At 42.7% G+C, this 21,592-nt stretch overlaps 1 protein-coding gene across 1 annotated transcript in view; it reads right to left on the bottom strand.

Moving 5' to 3' along the window:
* The window catches only part of LOC112267067 (solute carrier family 12 member 5a), a 301,110-nt gene that overhangs the window by 22,901 nt on the left and 256,617 nt on the right, over positions 1-21,592 (bottom strand). The window contains 9 exon segments of the mRNA XM_024445133.2: positions 5,311-5,442; positions 8,402-8,509; positions 8,825-8,956; positions 9,791-9,960; positions 10,335-10,530; positions 15,952-16,120; positions 18,101-18,205; positions 18,822-18,941; positions 19,298-19,396. Of these exon segments, the coding sequence (XP_024300901.2) occupies positions 5,311-5,442; positions 8,402-8,509; positions 8,825-8,956; positions 9,791-9,960; positions 10,335-10,530; positions 15,952-16,120; positions 18,101-18,205; positions 18,822-18,941; positions 19,298-19,396 (1,231 nt within the window).

Genomic DNA, 21,592 nt, shown 5'->3' on the forward strand with positions numbered 1-21,592 from the left:
CTTCACAGCACAGTTCAACCAGACCGGTCTATCACAGCACATCTCTACCAGACTCGGCCCTTCACAGCACAGCTTAACCAGACGCGGTCCGCCTCAGCACAGCTCTACCGGACCTGACACATCACAGCACAGCACAGCTCTACCAGACCAGGCCCACCTCAACTCAGCCCAGTTCTACACAGCACTGACCCCTACCATAGGGTCTGGCAAAACACCGTTGAGGTGGTGTGAACTGCACCACATGATGCAGTCCACACCATGTATCATTCAAATCATCAGACTACATATGCTGATAGTTTGGAGCTTCGCCAGACACACTCTTCTCCACAACTCCCTCCTCATTTCCCCCCACAACATCCCTCCCAGGCTAGTTTTGGTCACCCTCCCTACTCCCATCCCCAGGACAGGCCTGGGACACTTCTGCCCCCCATGGCAGCCCCAACCTTGCAACAGGAGCCCCACCAAGACGTCCTGTGCACACCCAGAGTGGAGCAGAGTGAACTCCTGGTTGTAGATGTGTCCATAAACCAGAATATACATTTATTTCTTGCTGGGAGTTACTCTGGTTCCACTCTGATTTAGCCACTTTCTGCTGTATTCCTGACCCTGAGTTGGCTTTCGAAAATGTATCTTCAATATGTATTCCTTTGGCAGATAAACATGCCCCTTTTAAACAATTCAAAGTTAAAGATAGATCGAGCTATTTGTTTTCTTTTGAGTTATATGAGCTCATTCAGATGAGAAATCAGGCCTGGGCCAAAGCAAGGAAAACTGACTCTGTAGTGGACTGACAATCTTTCAGACAATTGAGAAACAGATGTACTATCTTGAATAACAAAAATAAATCATGCTACTTTTTAAGCTCCATCTCTGACTCTGCTGGTGATCCTTCAAACTTTTGGAAAACAGTAAATGCACGGCAACATACAAATTCCTCTTCTTCCCCGACTAAGCAAGTTCTGTCTGGTTTTAACAATATTTTTCTCGTCAGGCTTTTTATTTGAGAAAAACAGTGGTGTCGTTGACCCTGGTCAGTCAATCTGCAAGCCTTCAGCTGACTTGATGGTTAGCCCGTCAACTTCTAGTGAATATTTTCATTTCAACAACTTACTATCTGTGATGTGCTAGATGCCTAGCTGAAAATTTATGTAAAACTCCCCTGGAGCTGATATGCTCAATCTATTTTTGCTGCAGTTCTCTGCCCTCTAAATGTTGAATGTTAAATGTTGCAACCTCTAACCGGCCCAACGCTCTACCCACTATGTACCATCTACTGACGGTGTTAAATACAGTTTCCTGGATATTACGAAAGGTGTCCCAGAGGGGTCGATTCTGGGTCCTGTTCTTTTACTGTTTACATTAATAATATCGACTTGTATGTCAATTGTTTTTTACCTGCGCTTGTCTGCCGACGATACTGTTGTGTATAATATTGCCCCCACGGTTGACCAGGCTCTATCTGAACAACAGTCTGCCTTCTTCTATTACAGAATAGACTGTAATACTTTGACCTGAAATTAATACTGAATGCAGGTAAAACTAAGTATATGTTGTTCTCTAAAGCGCATAAAAATAAGTGATAATTTAAGCATACAGTGCCTTGCGAAAGTATTCGGCCCCCTTGAACTTTGCGACCTTTTGCCACATTTCAGGCTTCAAACAAAAAGATATAAAACTGTATTTTTTTGTAAAGAATCAACAACAAGTGGGACACAATCATGAAGTGGAACGACATTTATTGGATATTTCAAACTTTTTTAACAAATCAAAAACTGAAAAATTGGGCGTGCAAAATTATTCAGCCCCCTTAAGTTAATACTTTGTAGCGCCACCTTTTGCTGCGATTACAGCTGTAAGTCGCTTGGGGTATGTCTCTATCAGTTTTGCACATCGAGAGACTGAATTTTTTTCCCATTCCTCCTTGCAAAACAGCTCGAGCTCAGTGAGGTTGGATGGAGAGCATTTGTGAACAGCAGTTTTCAGTTCTTTCCACAGATTCTCGATTGGATTCAGGTCTGGACTTTGACTTGGCCATTCTAACACCTGGATATGTTTATTTTTGAACCATTCCATTTTGCTTTATGTTTTGGATCATTGTCTTGTTGGAAGACAAATCTCCGTCCCAGTCTCAGGTCTTTTGCAGACTCCATCAGGTTTTCTTCCAGAATGGTCCTGTATTTGGCTCTTTTAACGGACCTCTGAGACTATCACAGTGCAGGTGCATTTATACGGAGACTTGATTACACACAGGTGGATTGTATTTATCATCATTAGTCATTTAGGTCAACATTGGATCATTCAGAGCTCCTCACTGAACTTCTGGAGAGAGTTTGCTGCACTGAAAGTAAAGGGGCTGAATAATTTTGCACGCCCAATTTTTCAGTTTTTGATTTGTTAAAAAAGTTTGAAATATCCAATAAATGTCGTTCCACTTCATGATTGTGTCCCACTTGTTGTTGATTCTTCACAAAAAAATACAGTTTTATATCTTTATGTTTGAAGCCTGAAATGTGGCAAAAGGTCGCAAAGTTCAAGGGGGGCGAATACTTTCGCAAGGCACTGTATGTACTTTGGATGGTGTCCATATTGATCATGTCCCTGCTACAAATATCTTGGCATCTAGATAGATGAAAAGCTGTCTTTTAAAAAGCATATTGATGTGTTAGTTAGGTAGCTGAGAATAAAACTGGTCTTCTCTATAGAAAAATGTCCTCCGTCTTACTAAATAGTAGAAAGCAGATTATTCAGTCGACGTTCCTAGATACAGTGGGGCAAAAAAGTATTTAGTCAGCCACCAATTGTGCAAGTTCTCCCACTTAAAAAGATGAGAGAGGCCTGTAATTTTCATCATAGGTACACTTCAACTATGACAGACAAAATGAGGGAAAAAAATCCAGAAAATCACATTGTAGGATTTTCAATGAATTTATTTGCAAATTATGGTGGAAAATAAGTATTTGGTCACCTACAAACAAGCACGATTTCTGGCTCTCACAGACCTGTAACTTCTTCTTTAAGAGGCTCCTCTGTCCTCCACTCGTTACCTGTATTAATGGCACCTGTTTGAACTTGTATTCAGTATATAAGACACCTGTCCACAACCTCAAACAGTTACACTCCAAACTCCACTATGGCCAAGACCAAAGAGCTGTCAAAGGACACCAGAAACAAAATTGTAGACTGGCTGGGAAGACTGAATCTGCAATAGGTAAGTAGCTTGGTTTGAAGAAATCAACTGTAGGAGCAAATTATGGTGGAAAATAAGTACCACAGGTACACCTCCAATTGACTCAAATGATGTCAATTAGCCTGTCAGAAGCTTTTAAAGCCACAAAATCATTTTCCAGAATTTTCCAAGCTGTTTAAAGAAACTTCTGACCCACTGGAATTGTGATACAGTGAATTATAAGTGAAATAATCTGTCTGTAAACTATTGTTGGAAAAATTACTTGTGTCAAAAAAAGTAGATCCTAACCGACTTGCCAAAACTATTGTTTGTAACAAGAAATTTGGGGAGTGGTTGAAAAACGAGTTTTAATGACTCCAACCTAAGTGTATGCAAACTTCTCACTTCAACTGTATCATCATTACTAATCTTTAGAGATAAGAGTTACCAGACCCAGTCTCAGAGTTGGCTGACTCTGGAAATTCCTTTGGTCTCTCCGGAGCTTTTAGTTTTCTTGCCCCTTATTTGTGGAACAATCTTCAAAATGTTCTTACATTTTATTCTGGTGGTTACATTTTATTTTGCCCTCTAGGGCAATTCAGAAAGTTGATTGAGGCCCTTATTACTGATGAATGTGTTTGTTTTTTATGACTGTGCTTTTCCTTCTGCTTACATTTTGGATGTATATTTTAAAGTGTGTATTTGCTGTAATTTATGAAATTCAGGGCTCATCTGTCAAATAAACCTTGGTCTCAGTATGACTTCCTGATAAAATAAAGGTTATATTTAAAAAATCCTGATATCCAATAAATTACAAGAAACACCCTGACCAGTCGAGAGCCTGTGTGAGTCTTCCCTTAACCATTCCCTGACTGTGCCTGACCTAAAAAAATATATATATATATAAAAAACCCACTGTAAGGTGAGCTGGAAGTGTAAAAAAACACTGCCTTGGGGTCGCTGACCTCTTAATGTCAACACCAGCGATTCACAAACCCAGCCTCTTAAACACTATTTCCTGGACTTTGCTTGACTGCAACTGTCCTCAAAGCATAAATCCCCAACGAGTTGGAAACCTGAAAAACCACTACCTCGCATGCTGACCAGACCGGACACGTTGCGTGCGCGAGCGCTGCAAAATAAATGTAGAAATCCATGTTATTCAATTATTGCACACACACTGCTCGCGCATGCCAACGAGCGTCTGCGACGCCAAGGGCTAAAATAGAGAAGTCATTCCTATTTCAGACGCAGATCGCGCTAAAAGTCCTGCCTCTCCCATCTCCTCATTGGTTTATAGAAGCAGGTACCCACATGCCATCTCCTCATTGGTTATACCCACGAGGGTAATTGAAAGACAAACTGTTTTGCTGGTTGTTGTGGTAATAATATGAACGTTTAGATGCCAATCACCATAAAAGTTCAAAGATGAAAAAGCCTGGAAGGAGGAGAGATGACTAGAAACGATTAGGTTGGCCGTTTTATGTGTGGATTAATTGGCGGAGTAGAGGAGCTTGTGCATTTCAGGTAAAATAACAACTCAATGTTTATATCCCAGGACAAATTAGCTAGCAACAGCAAGCTAGCTAAATAGGACAAATTAGCTAGTAAGTGCAAGCTAACTAGCTAAATTGCCATACATGTTTAATGCTTTTCGACCTGTCCCCAAATTAATGTAATTGGTTCAGATTTTGTTTTGATATTTTAACCCGCGTGTCGTGATCGCGTTTGGTGTAGGGGGCCAAAATAAATTTATGCACGATAGCACACGATGGCGCAAGCGCGCAGCTGGTTTGGGTTCCGTGTAAGGGTAAAAACCACTGACCTCCCAATGTCAACACCAGTGGTTCACAACGCCAGTCCTTTAATCATTCCTAACCATTCCTTGACTATGCCTGACCGCAATTATCTTCACAGCATAAAAAATTAAGGAAGTCTGAAAAACCACCACCCCAGGGTTAAAACCACTGATCTCCTAATGCTTATACACCAGTAGTTCACAATCACATCACAGTCCCTCACAAGTCAATTGACTACTCTGCTTTCAAGTCTTTCCCAGCGCTGGCCTCATAGCATTAATGCTTAATGATACACCCTGGTTAGAGTGAATGTGGCTCTGTTGACTGGACAGTACCAGTACCAACCTCCTCCTCGGGTTTCTCCTCCTCCTTGCTGCTCCCCCCGGGCTGTTCCTCGGTCACACTCATCTGGGTGGTTGCAGCTGCCGGGTTCTTACGCCGGATGGATCCGCGGGATGAGTCTGTGATGCTCTGGATCTGCAGAAAGAAGACAAAGAGCTGATTAAAGCATTTCACACTACTGAGCCAAACTGAACTTAGCCAAGCCAAGCTGTACTGGGCTGGCCTGGTTTTGCATCCATCGTAGTTGCTGAAATCGTGCTAGAGAAGACAAGGAAAAAATGAAATATGCAAACCAGCACAGTTCTGTTCAGGTCAGCCCTATAGTGTGAATTAGACATTGGAGTGCTAATATCATCACAACATGACACATTTATTATTTGGTATTGTCTATATGGAGACAAAACAAGGTTATGAACATTGATGTGAACATTGACATTTTCAGAACATTGTCTGTCAATGTAGACAATTGAATTATGTTTGGGTGCAGCAATACTGTGAGATTAATTCTTTATTCTTATGTCCTGATCGGTTTACCCAGCATCAGGAAACATATTGGATGTACACACACAGGCTTTATAATCTCCAGGTTAAATGAAGCATTGAGGATTGCTAATGTCATTACAACATGGTCAATATCTTGTCTGTTTTTCTCTTTATGAAACCAAACCGGCTTTTCAGACATGGTCCATTGATGTGTTGCAAAGGGTAACGTGCAGTAGTGGCATGGTAAGGCCAGACCAAGTTGAATGACTGTTTAATGGATTCCCCGCCTCACTTTTCTCCACACACTGAAAAAAAAGGTAATCTGATGTGTTATTTTTTGGCCAATATATGCGGCTCTTTGTTTATAATGCTCTGTCTGCTCTCCCTTGAGGCTTTCCCAAATTGATGCCCAAGAGACCAAACAGCCTCAGATCACGCGCTCAGATCATGTTCGAGCCTTGGATTGGACAGTGAAACACACACTCTCGCACCTGCAGGCGACTTGCAGATGTTTAATTTCTCTCTCATGCCGTCATGGCTGAAGCCAGTGCAAATTCCTACTATTTATGTGTCCATGTTAAATGTGGGACGTCCCACATTATAAACAAACAGTAGGTTAAATTCATGGTTATTGCACCATTTTGAGATATATTAGAAGTGATTAATAGACGAAACAACAATGTGATTTAACCAATTGACTGGCCAAAGATCAGGGCATTCATCAGCAAAGACGCAGTGCAAGAAGTGCAAACCAAATTGAAGTCAAAATGATTGATGAAATAGAAGTGTGTCAGCTGTATGTTGATTTGTGATTCATAATTTTACATTTTTTACGTGAGGTACTACCAGTAGTAGTTGGTCAGGGCAGTTTGTTTATTGTTTTGTATTGTCAGTATTTTCTTTTATTAAAGATTTACCATGGACACTTACCACGCATATTAGGTCAACCGATAAGTTGTGATGATGCAGGTGTCAGCAGAGAACAGCTAGCATGTCCATTTGTTTATAAATGTACAGTACATCATATTGGCCAGTGGCACGACAACCAGTAGTAGTAGGTCACGATAAGTTGTGATTGCACAGCAGAGAACAGCTAGCATGCAGATCAGTAGGGGGGGCTTTTCATGGCAGCCAGAAGAGACAATTGAAGGAGGCTGCAGTGAGCAAAGGTACTGGTCTCGAATTTAGTCATACTTGCTCTCTATATATATTGATGCTTCTAATTGTGCATGTTATGAACAACATTTTTTTTAGGATTAAAGGTTATACTCTATTGTTGGATTCATGTATTTTTTTCAAATGCCACATTCATTTGGCAGACCTAACTTGATTGACCCTCTTTCTATAAGGCCTAGTCTATGAGAGGCCTAATCAACATTTTAATTTGATTACAATTATTTATTGTCAATCATTCTTGAATTTGTTGAGCTATACAAATATGCAGATTAATGACTTGATAATACATTCATGATAGATAATTTAATAATACATTATATTTTTTCCAATAATTTTTGAATATGATAGAATATTGCATTCTATTATACATCCTATGTGAATAATGTTCATTAATGTTAATTTGTGTATTCATGAAAATCAGTCTGAAATTGAATTATTCGCCTATTGTTCATGTCCATATAGCCTAGGACAATGTGGTAAAGTGCTGTTATTCCTTATCCACCTATTTATTTATTATTATTTGAATTTTCTTCGCTCGCTCGGCTCACTTTTCTGGGGGGGAAAAATCTGTTAAACAGTGAATCAATTTTATCTGGCCTAAATGTAAAAACATGGTGGTATATTGTTCATATATATATATATATATATATACTCTTTGTTGTAAATGATTTGTAAATGATTTGTTGCCAAACTGGTGGTAGTTGTGAAAAAAAGTCAATTGTTTGAAGTGTTGCAGAGTTTATAGAAAATAATGCAATTGTTGATTAGATACTTTTTTCATGAATATGTGTCACGCCCTGGTCAAAGTATTTTGTGTTTATCTTCATGTATTTGGTCAGGCCAGGGTGTGGCATGGGGTTTTTGTATTGTGGTGTGTTTTGTCTTGGGGTTTTGTGTTGGTATTGGGATTGGGATTGTAGCTTAGTGGGGTATCTAGCAAAGTCTATGGCTGTCTGGAGTGGTTCTCAATCAGAGGCAGGTGTTTATCGTTGTCTCTGATTGGGAACCATATTTAGGCAGCCATATTCTTTGAGTTTGTCGTGGGTGATTGTCCTTAGTGTCTTTGGTCCTGGCTCTGTGTTAGTTTACGCAAGTATAGGCTGTTTTGGTTTTCGTTACGTTATTTGTTTTATAGTGTTTGTATTTAGATTCGTGTTACGTTTGTTGAATAAACATGGATCGCAATCTACACGCTGCATTTTGGTGCAACTCTCCTTCACCACAAGAGAACCATTACAATATGTCTATTTTCTCTTGAACCATATGGTCTATCCACTAGAAACTCATGGACAATTTGAATGCAGATATACAAAATAAATACCATATATGAATACAGTTTTTAAAAGTATGAATTACCAAAGTTACCATAGATTGCCATAGATGTCCAACAATTCCTGTAACTTTGGTAAATTACTGGTAACTTTGCAACCCTTACCTCTCTCTCTCTCTCAGTCTTGGTCAGGTTGATCTGTTTGAGGATCTGTGATCGCTGTTCCATTACCAGGGTCTTCTCATAGGTGTAGGCTGAGATATCGCTGTCATGCTGAAAGAGGAGAAGGCCTGGGTTAGTGTATTGAGGATGGACAGATTCACCAGCTATCCTATGGATGTCATATGGACAACTTTGTGTTTGGTGTCATCAGTCTACTGGATGGACAGCAGCACTGCAAGGGACATGGGAGACAGCTAACACACTTTCATACATAATACAATGACGATTCATATTATATCAACTATGTAATATGATCCATACAGCCAACATTCAAGACTAAATTTGGAGTAAACAATTAACAAGTAAACTCCCATTGTGTATCTTTCATCACATGTGAAACGGTCATAGACAGATATGGCGTCTTACCATTTCCACCACTTCAACCTCGGCATCGATACGCAGGTGGTACAGGAAGGTGGTCAGGTCTTTCTTCATCTGGATGCTGTTGTCGTCCATCTGAGCCACGGTGAAGATGCGCATCCTGCACTTCCTCCACACCTATTAGTAGAAAAGACCAGTGGAACCTGCTCATCTATAACCTGTCATACAGTAATCCGCACTTCCTCCACACCTGTCGGTAGGAAAGACCATTGTAACTTGCTCATCTATAACCTGTTATACAGGTTGGGCTCCCGAGTGGTGCAGCAGTCTAAGACACTGCATCTCAGTGCAAGAGGCGTCAGGTGGTTTGAATCTAGGCTGTATCACAACCGGCCATGATTGGGAGTCCCATAGGGCGGCGCACAATTGGCCCAGCATCGTCCGGGTTTGGCCGGGGTATGCCGTCATTGTAAATAAGAATTTGTTCTCAACTGACTTGCCTAGTTAAATAAAAATTTTTTTTAATAAAATACAGTATTCTGGTTAGAACCTTCATGATGATGTGTAGAAACTGCGATAGCATGCGCATTGATTAGTTAACGCACTGATTGTACAAATGCCCTGCACTATCGTTTTTTAAAATGTACATTGCACTTTACTATAGAACTGAGTGCATGACCAGCTATATATTTAAGCAATAAGGCCCGAGGAGGTGTGGAATATGAACAATATACCACTGCTCAGGGCTGTTCTTATGTACAACACAACGTGGAGTGCCTGGACACAGCCCTTAGCCGAGGCAAATTGTCCGTATATCACAAATGCCCGAGGTGCCTTATTGCTATTATAAACTGGTTAGAAACGTAATTAGAACAGTAAAAATAAATGTATACGGTTTGACGTGCCATGGCTGTCAGCCAATCAGCATCCAGGGCTTGAACCACCGAGTTTATAAATAGAGTTTAGCAATGCGATCCATATCTCAGGGTGGGCGTGTGGTAGGCAGCCTACCTTGTGCTGGCGCAGAAGGAAAGGCAGCAGCATCAGCATGCCTCCATCATGGACAATCCACCACACATCAATGTGGCCCTCTGAGAAGCGCTCTCCATTGGACGGGAAGGCAGCGATGTTCTTGGGTACCAACAAGGCTAGGTGAGCGGCTGTGGTCTCCCTAACCAGCTCTACAGGACAGGACAGAGAGGGAAGAGAGGGGATTTAATCTAATATGAGTCTGATGATCACTCAATAACCTTTATGGAAGATCTTGTGAAAATCTGATAGTTCATGTAACATCCTGTATAGGTACAATATGGATTAAAGTGATAATGTTGTGTACAAAAAAACAAAACATAAGGATTATCTTTCATGACATGTCTACAACCTCCCCCAAAGATCCTGATTTAAAGCTCAACCGACAGATCTGATTCAGTGTACGGTGCAAAAATTACCAGAACATGGTAATAAGACAGTAATAACCTAGATAAATAATGTGTTTGGTTTTCCTACTCCCCCCATCCTACTTGACCATACACCCTTGACCCCCTTTGTGACCCACCGATGAAGTCCCTCCAGGTCTGGTGGTCGTCAGCCTGCTTCCAGTTGCGTGGCCAGCTGACCAGCACCGTGTTGTGCATGAGACCACCCAGCCCACTGGCCTGGAGCAGGTGGGAGGTGGCGTCGCGCATGTTGGACGAGATGGTGACCTGACAGAAGCCCTTCACCTTCTCGGTCTCCATCAGCTTACGCAGAGACTGGAGGGGGGGGGGGGAGAGAGAATGAAGGACAGAGGCGAGAGGGAGGGAGACGGGGTGGGATAGTAGAGAGGAGAGGGGATGAAAGAGAGTGAGAGCAGTGTAAGGGAACCAACAAAGCCACAGAGGGCAGAAAGGGTCAAAACCTTACCCAGCAGTTGAAGGGTGAAATGAAGGTGAAATGGACTGTGGTGACACTGATTTAGGTACGACTTAATTTTATGTGCTACGCAAGTGTGGACATTGGTACAGAGTCACAGGATCAAGTCTAAATCACTCCAGATCAGAGAGTAGTGAGGTTTGTGTGATATGCAGTGGGATGCCATGAGATCTGCCTAGTACATTTGAAGTCGGAAGTTTGCATACACTTAGGTTGGAGTCATTAAAACTCATTTTTAACCACTCCCCAACTTTCTTGTTACAAACTATAGTTTTGGCAAGTCGGTTAGGACATCTACTTTGTGCATGACACAAGTCATTTTTTCAACAATTGTTTACAGACAGATTATTTCACTTATAATTCACTGTATCACAATTCCAGTGGGTCAGAAATTCACATACACTGTGCCTTTAATAAGATTGTAAACAATAAAACTGTGCCTTTAAACAGCTGGAAAATTCTGGAAAATGATGTCATGCTTTAGAAGCTTCTGAAAGGCTAATTGACATCTTTTGAGTCAATTGGATGTGTACCTGTGGATGTATTTCAAGGCCTACCTTCAAACTCAGTGCCTCTTTGCTTGACATCATGGGAAAATCAAAAGAAATCAGCCAAGACCTCAGAAAAAGAATTGTAGATCTCCACAAGTCTGGTTCATCCTTGGGAGCAATTTCCAAACAACTGAAGGTACCACGTTCATCTGTACAAACAATAGTACGCAAGTATAAACACCATGGGACCACGCAGCCGCCATATCGCTCAGGAAGAAGACACGTTCTGTCTCCTAGAGATGAATGTACTTTGGTGCGAAAAGTGCAAATCAATCCCAGAACAACAGCAAAGGACCTTGTGAAGATGCTGGAGGAAACAGGTGCAAAAGTATCTATATCCACAGTAAAACGAGTCCTGTATCGATATAACCTGAAAGGCCGCTCAGCAAGGAAGAAGCCACTGCTCCAAAACCGCCATAGAATAGCCAGACTACAGTTTGCAACTGCACATGGGGACAAAGATCATACTTTTTGGAGAAATGTCCTCTGGTCTGATGAAACAAAAATAGAACTGTTTGGCCATCATGTTCATTGTTACGTTTGGAGGAAAATGGGGAGGCTTGGAAGCTGAAGAACTCCATCCCAACTCTAAAGCACGGGGTTGGCAGCATCATGTTGTGGGGGTGCTTTGCTGCAGGAGGGACTGGTGCACTTCACAAAATAGATGGCATCACAAGGCAGGAACATTATGTGGATATATTGAAGCAACATCTCAAGACATCTGTCAGGAAGTTAAAGCTTGGTCACAAATGGGTCTTTCAAATGGACAATAACTTCCGGCGCCGACAAAGATGGCCGCCTCGCTTCGCGTTCTTAGGAAACTCTGCAGTTTTTTGTTTTTTTTTACGTGTTATTTCTTACATTGGTACCCCAGGTCATCTTAGGTTTCATTACATACAGTCGAGAAGAACTACTGAAAATAAGAGCAGCGTCAACTCACCATCAGTACGACCAAGAATATGACTTTCTCGGAGCGGATCCTGTGTTCTGCCTTCCACCCAGGACAACGGAATGGATCCCAGCCTGCGACCCAAAACAACGACGTCATAAAAGAGGCAAGCGAAGCGGTTTTCTGGTCAGGCTCCGGAGACGGGCACATCGCGCGCCACTCCCTAGCATTCTACTCGCCAATGTCCAGTCTCTTGACAACAAGGTTGATGAAATCCGAGCAAGGGTAGCATTCCAGAGGGACATCAGGGACTATCATGTTATTTGCTTCACGGAAACATGGCTCACTGGAGAGACGCTATCGGAGTCGGTGCAGCCAGCTGGTTTCTCCACGCATCGCGCCGATGGAAACAAACATCTTTCTGGTAAGAAGAGGGGCGGGGGCGTGTGCTTTATGGTTAACGAGACGTGGTGTGGTCACAACAACATACAGGAACTCAAGTCCTTCTGTTCACCTGATTTAGAATTCCTCACAATCAAATGTCGACCGCATTATCTACCAAGGGAATTCTCTTCGATTATAATCACAGCCGTATATATTCCCCCCCAAGCAGACACATCGATGGCTCTGAACAAACTTTATTTGACTCTTTGCAAACTGGAATCCCCATATCCTGAGGCTGCATTCATTGTAGCTGGGGATTTTAACAAGGCTAATCTGAATACAAGACTCCCTAAATTGTATCAGCATATCGATTGCGCAACCAGGGCTGGTAAAACCTTGGATCATTGCTATTCTAACTTCCGCGATGCATATAAGGCCCTGCCCCGCCCTCCTTTCGGAAAAGCTGACCACGACTCCATTTTGTTGCTCCCTGCCTACAGACAAAAGCCAAAACAAGAAGCTCCCACGCTGAGGTCTGTTCAACGCTGGTTCGACCAATCTGATTCCACGCTCCAAGACTACTTCCATCACGTGGACTGGGATATGTTTCGTATTGCGTCAAACAACAACATTGATGAATACGCTGATTCGGTGAGCGAGTTCATTAGAATGAGCGTTGAAGATGTCGTTCCCATAGCGACGATTAAAACATTCCCAAACCAGAAACCGTGGATTGATGGCAGCATTCGCGTGAAACTGAAAGCGCGAACCACTGCTTTTAATCAGGGCAAGGTGACCGGAAACATGACCGAATACAAACAGTGTAGCTATTCCCTCCGCAAGGCAAACAAGCTAAGCGTCAGTATAGAGACAAAGTAGAATCGCAATTCAACGGCTCAGACACAAGAGGTATGTGGCAGGGTCTACAGTCAATCACGGATTACAAAAAGAAAACCAGCCCAGTCACGGACCAGGATGCCTTGCTCCCAGGCAGACTAAATAACTTTTTTGCCTGCTTTGAGGACAATACAGTACCACTGACACGGCCCACAACCAAAACATGCGGACTCTCCTTCACTGCAGCCGAGGTGAGTAAAACATTTAAACGTGTTAACCCTCGCAAGGCTGCAGGCCCAGACGGCATCCCCAGCCGCGCCCTCAGAGCATGCGCAGACCAGCTGGCTGGTGTGTTTACGGACATATTCAATCAATCCCTATCCCAGTCTGCTGTTCCCACATGCTTCAAGAGGGCCACCATTGTTCCTGTTCCCAAGAAAGCTAAGGTAACTGAGCTAAACGACTACCGCCCGTAGCACTCACTTCCGTCATCATGAAGTGCTTTGAGAGACTAGTCAAGGACCATATCACCTCCACCCTACCTGACACCCTAGACCCACTCCAATTTGCTTACCGCCCAAATAGGTCCACAGACGATGCAATCTCAACCACACTGCACACTGCCCTAACCCATCTGGACAAGAGGAATACCTATGTGAGAATGCTGTTCATCGACTACAGCTCAGCATTTAACACCATAGTACCCTCCAAACCCTGGGTCTCGACCCCGCCCTGTGCAACTGGGTAGTGGACTTCCTGACGGGCCGCCCCCAGGTGGTGAGGGTAGGTATCTCCACCCCGCTGATCCTCAACACTGGGGCCCCACAAGGGTGTGCGTTCTGAGCCCTCTCCTGTACTCCCTGTTCACCCACGACTGCGTGGCCACGCACGCCTCCAACTCAATCATCAAGTTTGCGGACGACACAACAGTGGTAGGCTTGATTACCAACAACGACGAGACGGCCTACAGGGAGGAGGTGAGGGCCCTCGGAGTGTGGTGTCAGGAAAATAACCTCACACTCAACGTCAACAAAACTAAGGAGATGATTGTGGACTTCAGGAAACAGCAGAGGGAACACCCCCCTATCCACATCGATGGAACAGTAGTGGAGAGGGTAGTAAGTTTTAAGTTCCTCGGTGTACACATCACAGACAAACTGAATTGGTCCACCCACACAGACAGCATCGTGAAGAAGGCGCAGCAGTGCCTCTTCAACCTCAGGAGGCTGAAGAAATTTGGCTTGTCACCAAAAGCACTCACAAACTTCTACAGATGCACAATCGAGAGCATCCTGTCGGGCTGTATCACCGCCTGGTACGGCAACTGCTCCGCCCACAACCGTAAGGCTCTCAAGAGGGTAGTGAGGTCTGCACAACGCATCACTGGGGGCAAACTACCTGCCCTCCAGGACACTTACACCACCCGATGTCACAGGAAGGCCATAAAGATAATCAAGGACAACAACCACCCGAGCCACTGCCTGTTCACCCCGCTATCGTCCAGAAGGCGAGGTCAGTACAGGTGCATCAAAGCTGGGACCGAGAGACTGAAAAACAGCTTCTATCTCAAGGCCATCAGACTGTTAAACAGCCACCACTAACATTGAGAGGCTGCTGCCAACACACTGACTCACCTCCAGCCACTTTAATAATGGGAATTGATGTAAAATATATCACTAGCCACTTTAAACAATGCTACTTAATATAATGTTTATTTATCTCATATGTATACGTATATACTGTACTATATATCATCTACTGCATCTTTATGTAATACATGTATCACTAGCCACTTTGTTTACATACTCATCTCATATGTATGTACTGTACTCGATACCATCTACTGCATCTTGCCTATGCCGCTCTGTACCATCACTCATTCATATATCTTTATGTACATATTCTTTATCCCTTTACACTTATGTGTATAAGGTAGTAGTTTTGGAATTGTTAGCTAGATTACTCGTTGGTTATTACTGCATTGTCGGAACTAGAAGCACAAGCATTTCGCTACACTCGCATTAACATCTGCTAACCATGTGTATGTGACAAATAAAATTTGATTTGATTTGATGATTTGACCCCAAGCATACTTCCAAAGTTGTGTCAAAATGGCTTAAGGACAACAAAGTCAAGGTATTGGAGTGGCCATCACAAAGCCCTGACCTCAATCCTATAGAACATTTGTGGGCAGAACTGAAAAAGTGTGTGCGAGCAAGGAGGCCTAGAAACCTTACTAAGTTACACCAGCTCTGTCAGGAGAAATGGGCCAAAATACATCCAACTTACTGTGGAAAGCTTGTGGAATGCTACCTGAAACATTTGCCCGAAGTTAAACAATTTAAGGGCAAGGCTACAAAATACTAATTGAGTGTATGTAAACTTCTGACCCACTGGGAATGTGATGAAAGAAATAAAAGCTGAAATAATAAATTCTCTCTATTATTCTGACATTTCACATTCTTAAAATAAAGTGGTGATCCTAACTGACCAAAGACAGGGAATTTTTACTGGGATTAAATGTCAGGAATTGTGAAAAACTGAGTTTAAATGTATTTGGCTAAGGTGTATGTACATTTCTGACTTCAACTGTATCTAACCTGCTCTGCCCGCTGGGCCTGGGGGTGGTTCTCCAGGTAGGTGCCTGCCAAGGCAGTGCCCACAATGGTCAGCCCTTTGCCCGCTTTCAGCTGATTGGTCAGCGAGAGCAGGCGAGGCTGCTCCACATTCTGCTCCACGTCCGTACTGACCAACACCAGCAGCTGAGGCCTTGAGTGAGACAGAGGGAGTCACGGAAGGAAGGAAGGAAATAATAGGAGAAGGGGTTTCAACGTGTTGCTTTGGCAAAACAAAAATGTATACATCTGTCATTCCAGAGTTGAATTTTGAGTTGAATTTAAAGTGTAGCACAGAGATTTGAAAGATTGAAAGGGAGAGTAAGGTGACAAAGAGAAAGAGAGGAAGTAAGAGTAGAGTAGAGGTGAGAAAGGTAGAGAATGAGTGAAAAAAAGAGAGAAAAAAGCAAGAAGAGTGCACTGAGGTTATCAGTGCACAGACGAGAATGTCTGTAAAAGTATTATTGTCTGTACCATGACAGTAGCTCAAAATGAATTAAATGGAACTCTCCACATGCACAGACATGTTGTTCATTTCAATGTTAATTAGATATGTGACACGAAATGGCCTGTGTAGCTTATTTGTGTGGGTTTATCTGTGTACACTGCAGACCTGGGTTAAATGACTATTTTAGGTATTTCAATAACGTTTTATTACATTTCAAAACAAATATTCAGATAAGCATCTTTTGAAAAGACAAGTAGTTGAATATTGGAATGTATTTGAAAACACTATTTGGAAAGTATGTGTCACCATTAATTCAAATACATATTGTTGGAAGTATTTAAAAGACAGTATTTTCAAATAAATATTGTAACTTAGTATGTATTGTTATTTGGTTTGTTTTTGAAAATAGTTATGAATGTACACTGTCACGAATCCCCCCCGGTACTGCTGCTCATTCCGTTCACCAGCTCCGGAGGTCTACGTCACCAGCCTTCTAGGCGTCGCTGAACTGGATTAATGAATATGATGTCAGTTCGGTTGTCAACTGAGACATTCCCCAATGATAGGATGACATAAACTCTACAGTGGAAAGTCTACACATCAGAGTTATCGGATTCACATGGAATTGTTGTTCATTTTAAATGTTTGAATATAAAATGATTGGTGAAGAGATTAAATGTAATTTTAGCTTCCAAATGAGAGATTTGGGTTTTCATAAGAATAGGACTCTGCTCAATCAGTGGCCCGCCCTTGTGAAGAGACATGGGTTATAAAACTTTTCAGACACACCCTTCTCGCTCCACTATATAAAGCCTTGACGAAAATGTAACCTCCTGTTCCGAGGATGTGAGGACGACGGTCCGATGTCAGAATGGTTCAGATAATAACTACAGAACGAAGCCAACCTCAGCGTGAGCTTTGGTTGTGAATGGTATGAACTTTGAACTCTTTTTCACTACAGAGGTGATACCTCCTAGCTGATGAGTTAGCCACAGCAGCTGCAAAAACGGCATTACAATGACGTTACTACAACGTATCCAATTGACCACCAGAGACATTCTTCAAAGGACAAAGGACTTGGTTTGGCAACAAGGCCGTCTATCTACCACCAACCTACCGAAGCGCAACCCAGAGTAAATATGTATTGCATTTTCCTTTTCCAAATGGGCGGTAATTTAAAATGCATAAGATACTGTATTTACGATAGCACAGCTTCTCCCTTTGTCCCTCAGTCTTCCCGCTCTTTCACTCAAACCGAGCCCCTTTTATTTTGTGTAACCAGCTATCACATCTGTTCTGCCCGCTAGGGACGTTTTCCTTTATGACGTAATTTGTGATCAAGGTATGATTCATTCTTTGTATATGTAATTCTGTGTGATTAGTTAGGTATTTAGTAAATAAATTGCTGATTCAACTTGTTAGCCAAGGTTCGTGAAGATAACCAAGAATTTACAACGATTAATATTGACTGCTATTGATGTAAAATATTACTAGGTCTTTAAGAGTTTATTCGGAAGATAACAGCTTTATAAATATTATTTTGTGGTGCCCCGACTCTCTAGTTATTTACATTTACATGATTAGCTCAATCAGGTAATATTAATTACGGAGAAAGGATTTTATAGAATAGCATGTCATATCACTTAATCCGGCATAGCCAAAGACACGACAGTGTGCACGTCCCACCTCCAGTTTTTGGTGTGCGCCGGCCCCTCGTCCAGCCTCATCAGAGCATATCGGGCGGCGCTGAGAGAAATGCCTCGTATCCCATCACCCCACTCTTTCTCCGCCCTGTCACACAATCAAACACCAGGGTTATATCATTCAATCATGTCACAACTAATGGTATTACATAGTTATTATTACACCATTAAAAGCCTAATAACTAGGCCTATGTGTTATTACATATCTATTACAAATTAAAATGACGATATTATAACATTATTATTTATACTGCACAGGCTTCTAACACATCTACATTTCTAACCTATTTTCACCGTTTGGTAGGCTATCGGTTTAGGGAGTCATAAGAATTGTGTGAGCATGGGTCTTTAAAAAACTTAGCTTAAAATGTGTTTAAAAATCAGTCATCGCTGCAAAAGTCTGCTTTATAGCATCTCTTCCTACAGACAGAATGCTAAGTCGTTGTTAGCCAAGCTCTGTTTACAACCAGCTTTACCATCAAGTAATGTAATTGCAACCCAAGCCATTGTCTCAGCACAGCAAGCCATAACACTAAATTGTCCAAACAGTGGAAACTCCAATCGACACATTTCCCCTTTAACTGGCTTGACTGAATGATGGTTGATAGGATTTTAACCCCCCCTCCCAATACACAGACACCACAAACACACACAAACACACAGCCAGCAAATCCAATCTGTCTCATGGGTCACGCTACACTCACCCATGGAACTCAATATACTTGTAGATACTGCCAGCGATCACCATGGCAACAATGGCATAGAACCAGGAACAGATGAACATGAGCGATAGACACAGACTCATGCCCAGGAAGGACAGGGCCCTGTAAAGAGACACAAACAGAGAAAGGATTAGATACACACATGTACCGAATGCACACACACACATGCACATACACATGCAGACATACATGTACATTAAACAGTATAAAAACAGACGCACGCATGTATATGAGTGTGTGTGTGTGTGTGTGCGCGCGTGCGTCTCAACTCCAATTCTTGGTGTGCGCTGGCTCCTCCTTCAGCCTCATCAGAGCATATCAATACAGTTTGATAGGCTGGGCGAAGGGCCGGCGCACACCAAGAACTGGAGGTGAGACGTGCGTGCACACACACACATTCAAGGCCCTTGTATCATCTCTCAGGATGAGTTCCGTTGATGGGATTTTGTGGGACTCACCAGTGATAGAACTTGAAGCGTGGCCTCCAGTTAGGCGTCCTCAGGAGGGTTTGCAAGGCACAGGCCAGGTTCACAAACATGTAGCACATCAGAAAGAACCTACATAACAGAAACAAAGCCTTCAGCCATGGCAAAAAGCGAGAGAGACAACAATGTGGCTTACATAGATTTTCTGTTTATTTGGAAACATGTCTATAAGGCACCAATTACTCGCTTATTACTCGGTTATAAGCTTTTAACCAAATAAACTATAGTAAATCATAGCCTTACATACTGACGTTACATACTGACGCAAAATGTAGAGTGCAATTGTTGGTTCAGGATTTTTTTTTTTATGGGGGTGGGGGGGTGACTGAATTCTTAAGTAAATGTGATATAATTAGAGAGATTGTCTGAAAAACAGTTTTTGCTTCGTCAGTATTTGGGTATTGTGTGTAGATTGATGAGGGGAAAAATGTAAATACATTTTCAAATAAGGCTGTAACCTAACAGAATGTGGAAAAAGTCAAAGGGTCCAAATACTTTCCAAAGAGGTGAAACCCCTCCCCCTCCAATACAGCCACTAATTACTAAAACAAGTCACAAATCGCCCTGCCCCTTGATCGTTGTTGACGTGTCAACAATCATCTGCAAATTATGAGCAGTCAGCACAAACATGTAGCTCAGTAGTTCACACACCAAGTAGGCTACTGGGAAGACAGGCAGCACTTAATGTATATGACCCTAGCTGGGCAAAAAGGCAGTACTAGACACCAGATAAAGACAAAAATTATACTTATCGCGGTCCTGCTTTAAATAACATGCAGCTTATAAAGGCTTCATAAATCCTTCAATAAAGCCTTCCTAAACATTACATAAATGTACCACAAATCATCTATAACCCTATGGCATGCTCTATAAAGGGTTCATAAATGTGGGATAACTGTGTGAACATAATCAAATCCAATTGTATTAGTCACATGCGCCGAATACAACAGCTAGACCTTACAGTGAAATGCTTACAAGCCCCTAATTAACAATGCAGTTTAAAAACGTACGGATAAGAATAAGAAATAAAAGTAACAAGTAATTAAAGAGCAGCAGTAAAATAACAATAGCGAGACTATACACAGGGGATACTGGTCCAGAGTCAATGTGCAGAGGATCCAGTTTGTTGAGGTAATGTGTACATGTAGGTAGAGTTATTAAAGTGACTATGTATAGATGATAACAACAGAGAGTAGCAGCGGTGTAAAAGAGTGGGGGCAATGCAAATAGTCTGGGTAGCCTTTTGATTAGATGTTCAGGAGTCTTATGGCTTGGGGTTAGAAGCTGTTTAGAAGCCTCTTAGACCTAGACGTGGCGCTCCGGTACCGCTTGCCGTGCGGTAGCAGAGAGAACAGTCTATGACTAGGGTGGCTGGAGTCTTTGACAATTTTTAGGGCCTTCCTGACACTGCCTGGTATAGAGGTCCTGGATGACAGGAAGCTTGGCCCCAATGATGTACTGGGCCGTTCGCACTACCCTCTGTAGTGCCTTGCGGTCGGAGGCAGAGCAGTTGCCATACCAGGCAGTGATGCAACCAGTCAGGATGCTCTCGATGATGCAGCTGTAGAACCTTTTGAGGATCTGAGGACCCATGACAAATCTTTTCAGTCTCCTGAGGAGGAAAAGGTTTTGTCATGCCCTCTTCACGATTGTCTTGGTGTCCTTGGACCATGTTAGTTTGTTGGTGATGTGGACACCAAGGAACTTGAAGCTCTCAACCTGCTCCACTGCAGCCCGGTCGATGTAGTCCACAGTCGTCTCCTTTGTCTTGATCACGTTGAGGGAGAGGTTGTTGTCCTGGCACCACACCGCCAGGTCTCTGACCTCCTCCCTATAGGCTGTCTTGTCATTGTCAGTGATCAGGCCACTGTTGAGTCATTGGCAAACAATGATGGTTTTGGAGTCGTTCCTGACCTTGCAGTCATGAGTGAACAGGGAGTACAGGAGGGGGCAGAGCACGCACCCCTGAGGGGCCCCTGTGTTGAGGATCAGCGTGGCGGATGTGTTGTTGCCTACCCTTACCTCCTGGGGGCAGCCATTCAGGAAGTCCAGGATCCAGCTACAGAGGGATGTTTTTAGTCCCAGGGTCCTTAGCTTATTGATGAGCTTTGAGGGCACTGTGTTGAACGCTGAGCTGTAGTCAATGAATAGCATTCTCACATAGGTGTTCCTTTTGTCCAGGTGGGAAAGGGCAGTGTGGTGTGCAACAGAGAGGGCGGTATGCAAATTGGAGTGGGTCTAGGGTTTCTGGGATAATGGTGTTGATGT

Source organism: Oncorhynchus tshawytscha, linkage group LG02, assembly GCF_018296145.1.
Source record: "Oncorhynchus tshawytscha isolate Ot180627B linkage group LG02, Otsh_v2.0, whole genome shotgun sequence".
Classification (NCBI taxonomy): domain Eukaryota; kingdom Metazoa; phylum Chordata; class Actinopteri; order Salmoniformes; family Salmonidae; genus Oncorhynchus; species Oncorhynchus tshawytscha.